Genomic DNA, 12,498 nt, shown 5'->3' on the forward strand with positions numbered 1-12,498 from the left:
ATAAGTGCCACCACCTCCTCACTGCGAGGAAGGGACCACAGAATCAGCATGTTTCTACATAAGCAGTGTACAAAATGTTTACTCTGAGCACACAGCTTCAAGGTTGGTCCAAAATTCTGTAGTGTTTGGAACAAGTCCCATGACTTCAGCAGCCTGCAAATTTCCGTCTTTATAAAATAGAAGATATCAAATCTACACTATTTAACATTTTTATTGCATGTAGACACATTCTTTGTAAATTGCATCATCTGGTAATTGTATTTATACAGTTATACTATAGTTATATAGTCCCAGGCATCCGAATCTCCAATATATTGCAAGGGGAGCACAGAACTGGCATATAGACACCATCCAAAAACACTACCTAGAAGATGCAATTAAATGCAATCATATTTTGACTAAACATTTTTTATTTTGTAGGCTGAAAATACTTCTGCTGAAAATAGAAGGTAACTTTATTGGCTGTTTATACTACACAAAGGCTGAACTAGAACCAGTTGATCCACGCTTCCTGCTTCCCAAACGTGCAGGCCTATTTATATTCCCTACAAATGGTGGCAGAAATCCTACTTCCACCAAAATCTTTGTAGGTTTGAGCAGTTGTCTGTCACAGTGAGTTTCAGCACTCACCTGCATTTCAGGTGCCTCGTGTGTAGGTAAGGACAGGTTTCAGTTGTCTGTATTTCCATGAAGGCCAACAGCAGTAGTCCACATAGCCAGCAGAGTCAAAACAGGGCTGCATCTCACCCTAAAGTCACCATTTACACCCTGTTACCTACAGACTGTGCTGGACACCCCTGACTTGCACCTGTGTCACCATCACTGCATGTCTAAGCTCCCACACTCAGATTCACCCCTCTGCATACAGGGCAGACAGTGTGGGTCATGGTGAATCAAATCCCACCTTTGTTTTTTGTTCTTTGATGACCTTGTCACTATGCAGTAGCACCAGAAGCTAGCTTGTGTTTCAGCCCACAGATGAGTTTAATTTGAAAAAAAATGTGTCTCTCCCAAGAATTTATCCTAAGGCATTTATAGCAAGCAGCAAGAAGATGTTTTGATGCAAACAGATAAACCTACAGAAGTCTAAATGTTGAGTGACAGCAGCCATCAAAGCTGTAATAAATCCCAATAATACAATGGAGCAAAAGTCTATTTAAAAAGAATCCTGTTGCACCCGAAAATAATTTCCCATTTTGATCTGGTATTAGAGACACTAAGCTGCTTCTTCAGATGGACTTAACAAGACTTATCTTAACACTGCTATTTTTCCTTTACCTGGCATTTTTCCTTTCAAGAATTTATATAAAGTAGGTCAGTAAGTGTCTTTACAGGCATTGGAGTCTGGGCAATTACATCTTGAGAAAAATGCCACTGACCTTAGACACTAGTCCAGTGCCTGGCCCACTCACAGACATCTAGACTGAAGTTCCTCAAAGGCCTTTGGATAACATAATAATCAAAATAAAATATATATAACAAAAAGCAAAAAGAGAGTGTTTTAAAATTTTTTGTGCTGGGTGAAACAAAGTTTTGAGGCACTCCTGTGGAAAATATTAAGTTATGACAAGCATCACTGGTGCACATGACCGTGGAGATTCAGCTTCTCCAGGCTTGCACAGGCCCACAAGGGAGTTCTTAATAAATTTTGCAGTCATGTATAGCATGGCCAACATTTGTACCAGATCTGTACTGAGCTAAATCCTGAAGAAAAAACTGCTACTGGCTGAGAGGATTAACAGGGAAGAAACTAAAGAAAAGCAAGGGAATGAGTGAAAGCACTCTGCATCCACAGGAACACCATTACCTGCTGTGTACACACCCAAGAAACCACCCATCCAGGTCACTGCAAAGAGTGCTTTAGTATCTGACTATGAAGGCACTGTAATTTTACTGAATGTTTCAAAAAACAGGAATGAGCATTTAGAGACTCAGTACTTTTTTCCATTGGTTATTTTTACTTGGTGGCTTCATGCTAAGCACGAAGGGAGAAGATGGCCTTCCATCTGGAAGAAATTGCTAAGTGGGCAGAGACCTGGCACAGGTGATTGTATTACTCCTTCATGCAAGGAAGGAAAAAGTTGCATTTGTCTATCCCTAAATAAAACCATCATCTCGTCAGTGGTACCAGGGAAGAAGCAGCCCCAGTCAGCTCACAACAGCCTGGGCTCTGGTACTTAGTTGTCTTCAACACTGAACACTGTTTCAATGCATCTGAGAGAATCTGGCTGAATTTTACTGCAGAGTTTGTGTTTTCTTCAGTAAGAAGGACAGAAGATTACAGGAACTGGTAGAAGACAACAACATTCAATTATTCTCAGGCAACACCACATGGTTTCATTTGAAACTCTCCAAAAGTGCCATTGTTCACTACTTATACAATGGATTTTATGCCACTCAGCTGGAATTCTTCTATCAAAAAAAAGATGAGATTCAAACTACAATTTTCTCTCTTGGGAGATAAATGTTTTTTTGTGGGAAGAAAGAACCAAGGTCTGAAATACGACCCCATGTCTCATACTAGTGATTTCTTCTTGTTGAACATATATCCTCACACACACATACATAAATACCTACCTATCTAACTCTCTCTTGGCTGCCAAGGATTTTATTTTCAAAAAGCTGACCACTAAAGTCCAGTAGGAAACGCACAGAAGTTTAAAATGTCAATACTCTTAATGTTCATAAATTATCACTAGGTAGGCATCCTCTTCTTATGAGAGCAAAAGAAGGACACAGAATGCATTTCAGTAACTCAGAGCCAGAGACAGCCTGTGGCAAACCTCAAAGCACAGCTTCATTCTTGGGATTAACAACGTTGAAAGGCCAGTCATACACATGGTAACAGATCAACACTGAACTATTAAAATCCCACTTAAATAGAATGGGACAGGAGAACCCTGAAAAGACAGCACTTTTAAAAGGATTCCAGGGAAATTTTGTAGAGTGGCAGTGTGATGTGCTCAGTGACAGAACAGGAACAACTCTGCACAGGTTATATGTTTACAACATCAGCATCTGCCTCTCCCAGCAGCAGGGACCAAGTTTCTCACCTTACACGAGGGGAGAGAAGAAATGAGGATGCAGAGCACTGCTGCTGATAAAGCTGCCTGAAAAACTGAGCTCCAACAGTATCTCTTCTGCTTCTCTGCCCATGAAATAAGCTGTTTTCTAGAATGCTCTAGAAAAAGCTGAGAGATTATTTGAAAATACACCCAGATGAAACAAATAACCAATACTTTCAGGAAGACAAGAGCTAACCTGGGGGATTAATGGGACCCCAACTTTGAGAATAAAATGGAGCATTGTTTTGAGAACTGTTACTTTTCAAGACACCAAGTTAAAAGCGAATCAGAAGGGAAAGGAAAGATGAGATGCAAATGCAGAATGAAGTCAGATGGGAGTCATAATACCCCCAACGTGTAAAAGTGGCACTGCCCACTGCCTAATGGTACAAAATGTTCCTTGATTATTTGAGTGATTTATGATGAAATACACCTAAATGGCTCAGCAGCTCCCTGCAAATAAAAATTTATTGCTTTGGCAACAGTTTGGTGCTTAACAGAAGAGGCCCCAGACCTCCAGGTCACACATTTCTCAAACCAGAAAAGCATGAAACTTTGAGTTATCACATTAATGGGAAGTGAGGAGCAGCATGGGATTTTTTTTTTTTTTACATTATTGCAACAAACTCAAATGATGTGTGAAATGAAAATTCCCTGTCCAGTTCACAGAGAAGAAAGACTCTGCTGCGTTCAGTGTGTGGAGACAGAGATGCACAATTTCAGGCTTGGGGAGACAGCCAGGAAAACTTACCACACCCAGCAGGATCTCAAAGATTTTCAAACAAGCACTCCAGGAGACCAAAGTTTTTTAAGTTTCCTTACTGTTTTCAATGCACAAACCCCTAGGCTAACCTCCCTATGTAGTCAGCTAGCTGGAGCCTGTACAAAGAAATTCTGCTTCATACAAAATACACAAAGTTGGAAAGAAAGTGCTGAAGACCTTTATAGATACTTGAACGGGAAACATTAAACAGCTCTTGCTTTTCTTTCAAGTTTTTTGTGCATCCTGAAAGATTTTTTTTTACAAGATATGTATTGCTGGAAGCCAGTGGCTCAATCTGTGCTGACTTGTATATCTGAGGTTTGCTCCTGCCTGGTGCTGAGCACTCTGACACTGATCTGCATGCTTGATTTCTAGCAACAGACCACTCTCAGAAAAAACCACACACTGGGACTGTTGGAAGGTTGAAAACTACATGGGGATTTCCTATATGTTCCTAGACTGGGGCTGATGTGCTCCACCCAGGTCGTTCTGGGGTTGCCAGATGGATGAAGCCATTCAACTTGAACTGGATGTCTCATATAAGGTTTTTCAGTTATCAAATTTCCACTTTTAACCTCTAATATATTGTTAATAAATGCAAAATATTGCTGATTAAAAGCAGTGTTTTGCTCATAAGCAGTAATTTGTTCTGATGTTTGTGAATGCAGAAAACTTTTAGTAACATTCTCAAAAGTCATTTCAGTCATGTGCTTTGAATCTTCTGGGCCATGAATAAAATTGTGATTAGTTTGGCACTGGGCTTATTTATGATAAAATGACAAGAAGTTGGAAAATATTGCTCAGTGAGAGATTTGAAGAGTCTTGCTAATTTACCTATTGCTTCATTCATCATTTTCTGTGTCATTTTCTAAATGAAATAATGGGCTTGCTTAGTATACATGTATCATTAGTGTTAAGATGAGAAGCTTACACTAAATCATGAAATTCACTCCTCACAAGCTAAAGACAGATGACCTGACCTGAGCACACAAATATCTTTACTCACTTAAGCAAAATTAATGGGGGCTGGTACATGAATTAGGAGATCTGATAAAACATCCTTTCTTCAAGCCCCTGAGCAACCTTATCTAAGTTTGAAGCTGGTTCTGGTATTAGCTGGGGGCTATGAGGGGATTGCATGACCTCCAGAGGTTCTTACCAAGATAATTTTTTTTTATGACCTTGTAGGGGGAAATCCTGTTTGCAGTTCTGTAGCAAAGACACAAACCCAGAAAACGTCCCAGAAAACCTTCAGCAACTTCAGTTCACTTCAGACTTTAAAATCAAAACCTTACCAGTGGAAGCAGCTTTTCCCAAAAGTGCTGAGCCATAACCCAGTGCACCCCTGGTACAGCCAGGTGTACCCACACACTACAGAACAAGGGGCAAAACAACCAACTGCTATGACAGCATCCCACCCTGAACCAGCTACAGTGACAATACAGAATTGTCCCAAACAAGCCACAACCCTAAAGAGTGTGTAGGATCCAACCATAAAGGCAACATGTTTTTTTCTTTTAGAAATAGATAATACTACTAGTTATAAATTGCTGTTATTGCTAATTAAGTTACCAAACCATTCATAAGAAAGCTAAGAATGGAAATTCATGACAAAAGAAGCAGTGAGGGGTCAATTATTTATGAAGCAATATTAAATTTCAAAACATCCAAGCTCTTTCTAGTGAGTATAAACACTAATATTTTTGTACCTTTCAGCCCAGTGACCCACTAATAACAAAGTATCTCTTTCTTTCACTAGTCACAGTTTTAACAAAAATAAATCAGAAGCCTCTCACACTTCAAAGGGAGCATACTTCAAAGGGCATTTCTGCTCTTTCTTTCTGCTTTCTCTCTTCCTATCTCTTGAGCAGCCACACTTCAACTCACATTCATCCCTGACACCTTAATCAGCCAAAGTATTCACCAACTTTTCAGCAAGGAAATGCACTATTGAGCCCAAGTACCTATAAAACAGTTAAACAATGAAGTGTAATAATTTCCTGAATTTCAGCTTAACCTTTCAGGAAATACACCCTGCAGCCAAAGTGAATTTACAGTTAACAATCATGGAAGTGTAGTCATTCCAACAGGGGGCTTTAGGGCTTTTGTCTTCAGACAAATTATATTTTAATGAGCCCAAAGGGTAGATTAAATGGGTTCATGCATGCATATGATTTTAGGTTTAATCACCAGATCTCTCTATTTAAAAAAAAAAAAAAAATTCAAAGAGAAATCAGGGCTGACTATAATCCATATCTGCAACTCACTCCCTTGTCTGTGAAGAACACATGGAATGCAGGAGAACACTGCAAGTTTAAGGCAGTGAAATGCTCCCCTGTACACTGCAATCTAAGTAACTGCTATGCATAACCCAGACCACACTAGATGGGCTCTTTAAATCTAGTCTTAAACTAATATAAACCAACAGTAGATTAGAAAATAGACCTGATAGTACTTAAGTACTAATAAAACACACACATCCATGATACAGTTAAGGAATTCTTTGTTTGGTTTGGATCTCACTGTGCCCACTGTCTGCAGCTGAATGAGCTCTTAGATAAACCATGGGTATCGAGAGGAGACTACACAGGGGCTGCACTTTATTCCCATGAATATCTGCTATTTAGCTCATGTCAAGTTCTCTGTTCAAGTGTATAAAGGAGAAAAAAAAAGAGAATAATTTCCACAAAGTCCTCACAGTCATTTCTTTGTTGTTTTACAGCTCTTTCCTATTTTTGTGAACATTAGCTAGCAAACATATATAAACACATTTTGTTATTCAGGAAGCTACTCCTTCTGAATTAAACAATATTTTTCACAGGAATCAAGTTAGGAATTTGCAGGATTTGAGGTATTTCAAACTTTTTGGTTTAGCACCTTTCTTACTCTGCCACTGACAGTGTATATGTAACAGACACAAAAATAAAATGACAACCTATAAACAGTTTTGAACACAAAATTTCAAGATGTTGATATTCCACCTTCTCTTGGTAATAATCAGCTGGTGCTATGACAGAAGAAAAATATTTTATGGTAATAGTAAGGAATATTTTATGTTAAGAACAAGGAATTGTTTTGCAGTTGCCATTATGGTTATGAAGAAAATAACAGTGATGTTCACCAAAGAAAGTCAGAGGAAACAAAGCCTTATGATAAGCATCTAATTCCATTCTCAAAAGAACAAAAAACCCCACGAGACTGGACACATCTGGTGAGACCAAATGTCTGTTCAGCCCCACATTCTCTCTCTGACAGCAGCCAACTCCAGATGTTTAGAAGCACAAGGACAGACAATGCCATTTCAGAGAACCACAGAGAAATATGGAAGGGATGGGACTTCGGGAGGTCATGCAGTCCAGCCCCCTGCTCAAGCTGGGCTTCCCCTTGTCACTCCTGCCAATAATCTCACACTCTCGGTGCAGGAATTTCCTGAGCTAGAAGCAATGCCTTCACACTTTCTTCACTATCTGCTAGCAGATAGTCCATGGAAGTCCTATTTTACCGCCTCTGAAATTCCTTATCTTAATGCTTGGTGATTTATGTGTTTAAAGAGCTCAGTTTCAACCCCTCCTCATGCCTCTGTAGCTCCACTACACAGACTTCTCGGGATAGAGGGCACACCCCATTACACATCCACAAACTCAGTCAGAAGTCCAAAATGGCCAGTTCAAGACTCCAAAGGGAAACAAGGGAAGTTACACAAGACAGCTGTCTCAGCTGTCTGCTGTCTTTGTTTTTTCCCCTCCAATTCTAGTGTTTATATAGAGAAAAGCTGGATTTTAAACAAAAATAACAACCCAAACAAACAGAACGCAGCACATTTGAATGCCAAACGCCCAACACCTATTGTCACCGACCCCAGGGTGGCAGCGTCATCGGTGTCTGAAGTTCTATTTCAGCAGTACCCAGGATCTAGCAGTATCTGTCTCATCATCACTGTTTCATGTCAAAATAAAATCTAGTTACTGTAGCTTTATTGTAAAATACTCATGATCATCACCTCAGCCCAAGTCTAAACCTATGATAATCTATGGGTGTTTTTCCAGCAGCTTCTTGGGGATGCTGAAATGGTTTCACAGAGTGCATTTGCCTAGAGCTTTCAAACAGAAATGTGTAAATATTACTGCTTTTCAAGTGGAAAAATGAGGAAAGGAGATTTCCCTGTGATTAGCCAGCAGGTGAGATCCATCAGTTCCCTAATGCCTGCTGTAGCACACCTTGCTGTAGGTGGCCGTTCCACAGATTTCCACGTGCTCACACGCACAGAGAATAAAATCAAACAAGCAGTTTTATATTACCCCCCATAAAATCTGCCCTGGCCGCTCCCCTTGCTGGATAACTACAAGGACACACAGACTGTAAATGCGCTGGCTCGCGTTCCTGGCTCTCCCTGTACGCGCCGATGCAGCGCCTCGGAGGAGCAGCAACAAAACCGGTTTGGAGCGGGGCTGTGCGCCCGCAGCCCCGGCGCGCTCCCGGCAGCGCCAAGGCGCGCTCCCGGTGCCCGTGGAAAGCAGCCCGCGTGCTTCCCGCCCGCCCGCACGCCGCTCCGAGCCGACGAGGTGTGCCAGCGCAGCTCCCTCTCGGCAGCGCGGAGCAGCCGCTCGGTCTGGCTCTAATTAGCTCCGGCATTAGCCCCATGTCCGCAACGAGCGAGCGCTTTGTTCGGGATGCGCTGGAGACCAGAGGCGCTCCGCACCCCCTGCCACAGCCCTGCGCCTTTCGGGGTGCCGGGAACCACCCAGCGCTCCCCCGGGCTCGGCAATGGGGGAAAGCTCGGCAAAGCGCTCTCCCTGCCGAGGTGTCCCCCTGCGCTACTTACACCAGGGTGGGCTCGCAGGGGAACTGGTTCCAGGCGCACTTGTACTGGGCCTGGACGTAGCTCTCCGTCCCGTCCAGCACCGAGCAGCTCACGTTCTTGTTCACTATGTAGGCGCACCAGTTCCTGGGGGAGAAGGACAGTGTCGGTCAGGCTTGCCGGGCTCCGCAGCCAGCCCGGTCCAGCGCGCCCCGGGCGGGCGGTACTCACTTGCTGCGGGAGCCCGGCCGCGAGTACGGCAGGTGCGGGGTGCCGTGGCTGAGCCCGGCGGCGCCCAGGGCGAGGAGGAGCGGCAGAGCCCATCCCGAGGGCGGCGCGGGCCCCGGGCACAGCTCCATGCGGCGACGGGCAGCGGCGGCGGGCGAGCGCAGCGGGCCGGTGCCTCTCCGCCGGCTCCCTCCGTCCGTCTGTCCCTCCGTCCGTCCCGCCCGCTCTCAGCTCCCTCACTGACGCAAATCCCCCCACCCCGTTTCCGCCCTCCACGGCGGCTCCGCACCCCCCTCCGGCCAAGGCGCCGCTCCCCTTCGGCCGCCCCGGCCCCCGCCCCGCTGCCACCCCCGGCCGGGCAGAGCCCTGCGGCAGCCCCCGGCCCCGTGTGGCGCCCGGGGCCCCTCGGGCAGCCCCCGCTCCCCGGCCCCTGCCCGAGCCGACAGCTCCCGTACCAGATTTCCCCCTGGAAAGCTGACGGGAGGAGAGGCCGGGCCGCTGGGGAAGAGCCCCCGCTGCCGGGGAGCCGGGCTGGCTGGGGCAGAGGGCGGCCCGCGACCCGCGGGGAAGCGGACACCGGGCTCCTCAGGTGGTGCGGACGCGCTGAGCTCCCGGTGTCTGAGGCTGGTTTGCTGCTTTGTGGTAGCCCTGGGGTCCTGCCTGACACCGGTGCCGTGAGGTGTTGGTGTTCCTTTCGTGACCCGATGACGGCTCATTCACCCACTGTCATGGGAAGGGTGCTGGAGCTACCTCAGCGAGGGATGTACAATAAGCCTTTAATTGTAAGGCGAGGTGTTTACTGGGCAGAGGGAGAAATGGGCGTTCAGCTTCACCTAGGTGTTAAAATCCAACCCAATCACCTTGACTGAGTGGCCTGCCCGTGTGAAGCCATCCCATCGAGAGCAGGACCACAGGGATGCCCTTCTATCATCCTCAGCTCCTGCTCTTTTATGAGTTGGATTTTTGGACTGAAGTGACACTGAACAAAAGCATCAAGGCTGGGCCAGGGCAGGCTGCTCCCACCAGTGGGAAGGAGGCAAAGGGAGAGAGCGATCTTTGGGTGGAGAATAGTTTGGGTGGAGATTTGGGAACAGTGCAGGCTGCTCCTGCTGAGCCTGGCCAGCCCCAGCCCTGCTCCCAAGGCCTCCCATGGCCAACAGCAGCTGCTCAGGCTTTCCTAGCTCTCACTGCAGGCACAGCCGGCAGCAGGGCAGGGCTCTTCCTTCTGCTCTAGGCCTGCTGACCTCATCATTTGCCCCGACCTGCTGAAACAGGCAAATTTCATCTGGGAGTCTCACCCAACAGCTTCACTCTGCAAGTCTGCAGGGAAAGAAGCTTTAAATGCTGAGGTCAAAATGATGCATTCACACTGGTTTTTAGGAACTGTTTCATTGGAAATATACACTAAAACTTCCTGTCCCCTAGAGAAATGTGTGCCATTACAGATGCATAGGAACACTTCACTGGCAACAAATAGCAATGGAAAAAGATGAGATGTTGCTTCAATCTGTCCTGTTTCGCTTGAAACCCTTCTAATGCTCTGTAGATGCCTGGAAGAGGATAGCACTTCACTCTCATAAGAAATTATGCTTTAACCTTCTCAAGGGTTAAACAATTTCCTGTGCCACTGTTTGCATTCATGGAAGCATGTAATTGGGTTTTCATTATTTGTGCTGGCAGAAGTTATCTAGAGTTTCCCAAGCCTGTAGAGAACAAGACTACAGTTCAGTTCCTAAAAAGCAATGAAGAAGGCTTTTTCTTCCTTTCCCCCTTCCTCACTCAGCCAAGGAACTCATGAAACTTTTCCTTTTCCAAAAGGGATGAGCAACATGGAAGAGCTGCACATTGTCCCACAAAAGGAAAGTCATTAAATAATGAAAGGCTGAGGTCATCCTTGTCTTGAGAATGACTGCATAGTACAAAAATTAATAGACTGATTTAAACAAAATGAGCATGAAGCAACAGAATATTTCCATATGCTGAACACTGAGCTTACATTTTGGTGAAGGAGGACAAAGCAGATGTTACCTGATTTTCCATGAGGGCGCCCAATTTACCTATGAACCCCAGAGTCAATTGCCTGACCAAATGTAACATGGGGACACCATCAGAAGGAGAGTTGTTAGAGCCCTGCTTACTCCATGGATATGACAGATAATAAGTCAGGAGTTTTCTGCAACTTCAGGACTTTGTCAATGTTTGTTCATTCAAGAACTATGTAAGAAAATCTCTCCTAATTTCTGATATATAGCTGTCCCTTTACTGTCTGGATCAGATATTTGTAAATATTATGAAACAAGGCTTTCACAGCATTAGCTGCCATTTCTTTAAAAGGCTATGTGAGACTTCTTCCACTGCAAAGCACAGTGCATTTTGGAGTTTGTTTCATTTAAAATAAACCATAACAATGAAAAAAAAATCCTGCCGGACCAGTCTCATCTTCTCCCTGAAACTAGAGCTCTGTTGGAACTTGAATACAAGTGCTGGTGCAGAGAGTGAAGTTTTAGGGTGGCTGCATGATGGCTCAGTAAGGAATATCAGCAGAGGATGACTTGTGCTAGAAGTGTTGAGCTGAAGAGAAATGGATGAACTTGGGTGGGTGCATAGAGTTGACTTCAGCTCCTCTGATATTCACACTGGGCCTATAAATGTGATATCAGCTGATTCAACAATAACCAGTACAGAAACTGGGCTTTGCCTGGAGAATCTTCAGCTCAGGTGCAGGCTGAAGATGTGGTCCAAGCTCTGTGTATGGCTGCATTTTTCCTGTGGGTGTAACTAGTTTTATTTCACAGTGTAAGTATGAGGGTTAATCGCGTTCCCAAGGAGACAGAAATGTTCACATTTTGTATTTCTGTGCTATGTCATCTCATCTCTAAAATTCACAGTAATCCCAAGACAGATGATTGTTACAGTGCATGGAAAGCATCCCTCCACCCCTCCCTACAAATGGAGCATGCAGTCTGTGAGTGCACTGAGGAGAGCTTCAGTGACTGGCCAGATCAGTGCTCACATCCTTGGGAGATGCAGTTCAGAAACGTGAGTCCATATGTCCTTTGAAATGTTTTAAAGTTCTTGTTTCTTTGCTAAGCAGTCTGGCTGTGTTTCTAGCACCAAGATCAACCATACCTTCATACTTCCTAAGAGGATAATGATGGGGAAACAGCAAGGGCCATGTGCAAGGGCTGCTAGAGAGAGAAAAGTGCACAGAGCATGTGGGCAGAATAATATGCAAAAACATTACCAGATATTTACTGCAGAACTTCAAGAGAGAAAGGTGTCTGTAATGGTGTGGTGTATGGGGTAGAAATGGTGTTTCCCCTGCAATTTACATCCCTTATCCATCAGCTTTTCTTTTCTGTAGATTTCAGCAACAAATTGCTTTGTGAATTCTGGGTTCCTTTTCTTCAGGTTCACTGTCTCAAAACCTTGTCCAAAATAACCTGAGGTGAATGGTTTTCAGAGAGGTGTTTGTACTGCCTTGATGCTTCTCTTTAATAAAAAAAGGAAATATTGTCTGTGCCACAAAAGGCCTTTCGGGTACTTCTCACTGGCCATCAGATGTGAGGCCTACAGCTGTGCGTAATCTGGGCGTACATTTGGTGCTGTGTTAGTCCATGAGTCAAAGCAGGTCACAGTGTCCC

At 44.6% G+C, this 12,498-nt stretch overlaps 1 protein-coding gene across 1 annotated transcript in view; it reads right to left on the reverse strand.

Annotated features, from left to right (window-relative positions):
* The window catches only part of EMILIN2 (elastin microfibril interfacer 2), a 37,257-nt gene extending 28,176 nt beyond the window's left edge, over window positions 1-9,081 (reverse strand). The window contains exons 1-2 of the mRNA XM_058811301.1: window positions 8,858-9,081; window positions 8,651-8,773 (exon numbers count right to left, since the gene is read on the reverse strand). Coding sequence (XP_058667284.1) covers window positions 8,651-8,773; window positions 8,858-8,985 — 251 coding nt within the window. The 5' untranslated portion in view covers window positions 8,986-9,081. The remainder of the gene's footprint in view (window positions 1-8,650; window positions 8,774-8,857) is intronic.
* Window positions 9,082-12,498: the final 3,417 nt, after the last annotated feature.

The sequence above is a fragment of the Ammospiza caudacuta genome, chromosome 1, assembly GCF_027887145.1.
Source record: "Ammospiza caudacuta isolate bAmmCau1 chromosome 1, bAmmCau1.pri, whole genome shotgun sequence".
Taxonomy (NCBI): domain Eukaryota; kingdom Metazoa; phylum Chordata; class Aves; order Passeriformes; family Passerellidae; genus Ammospiza; species Ammospiza caudacuta.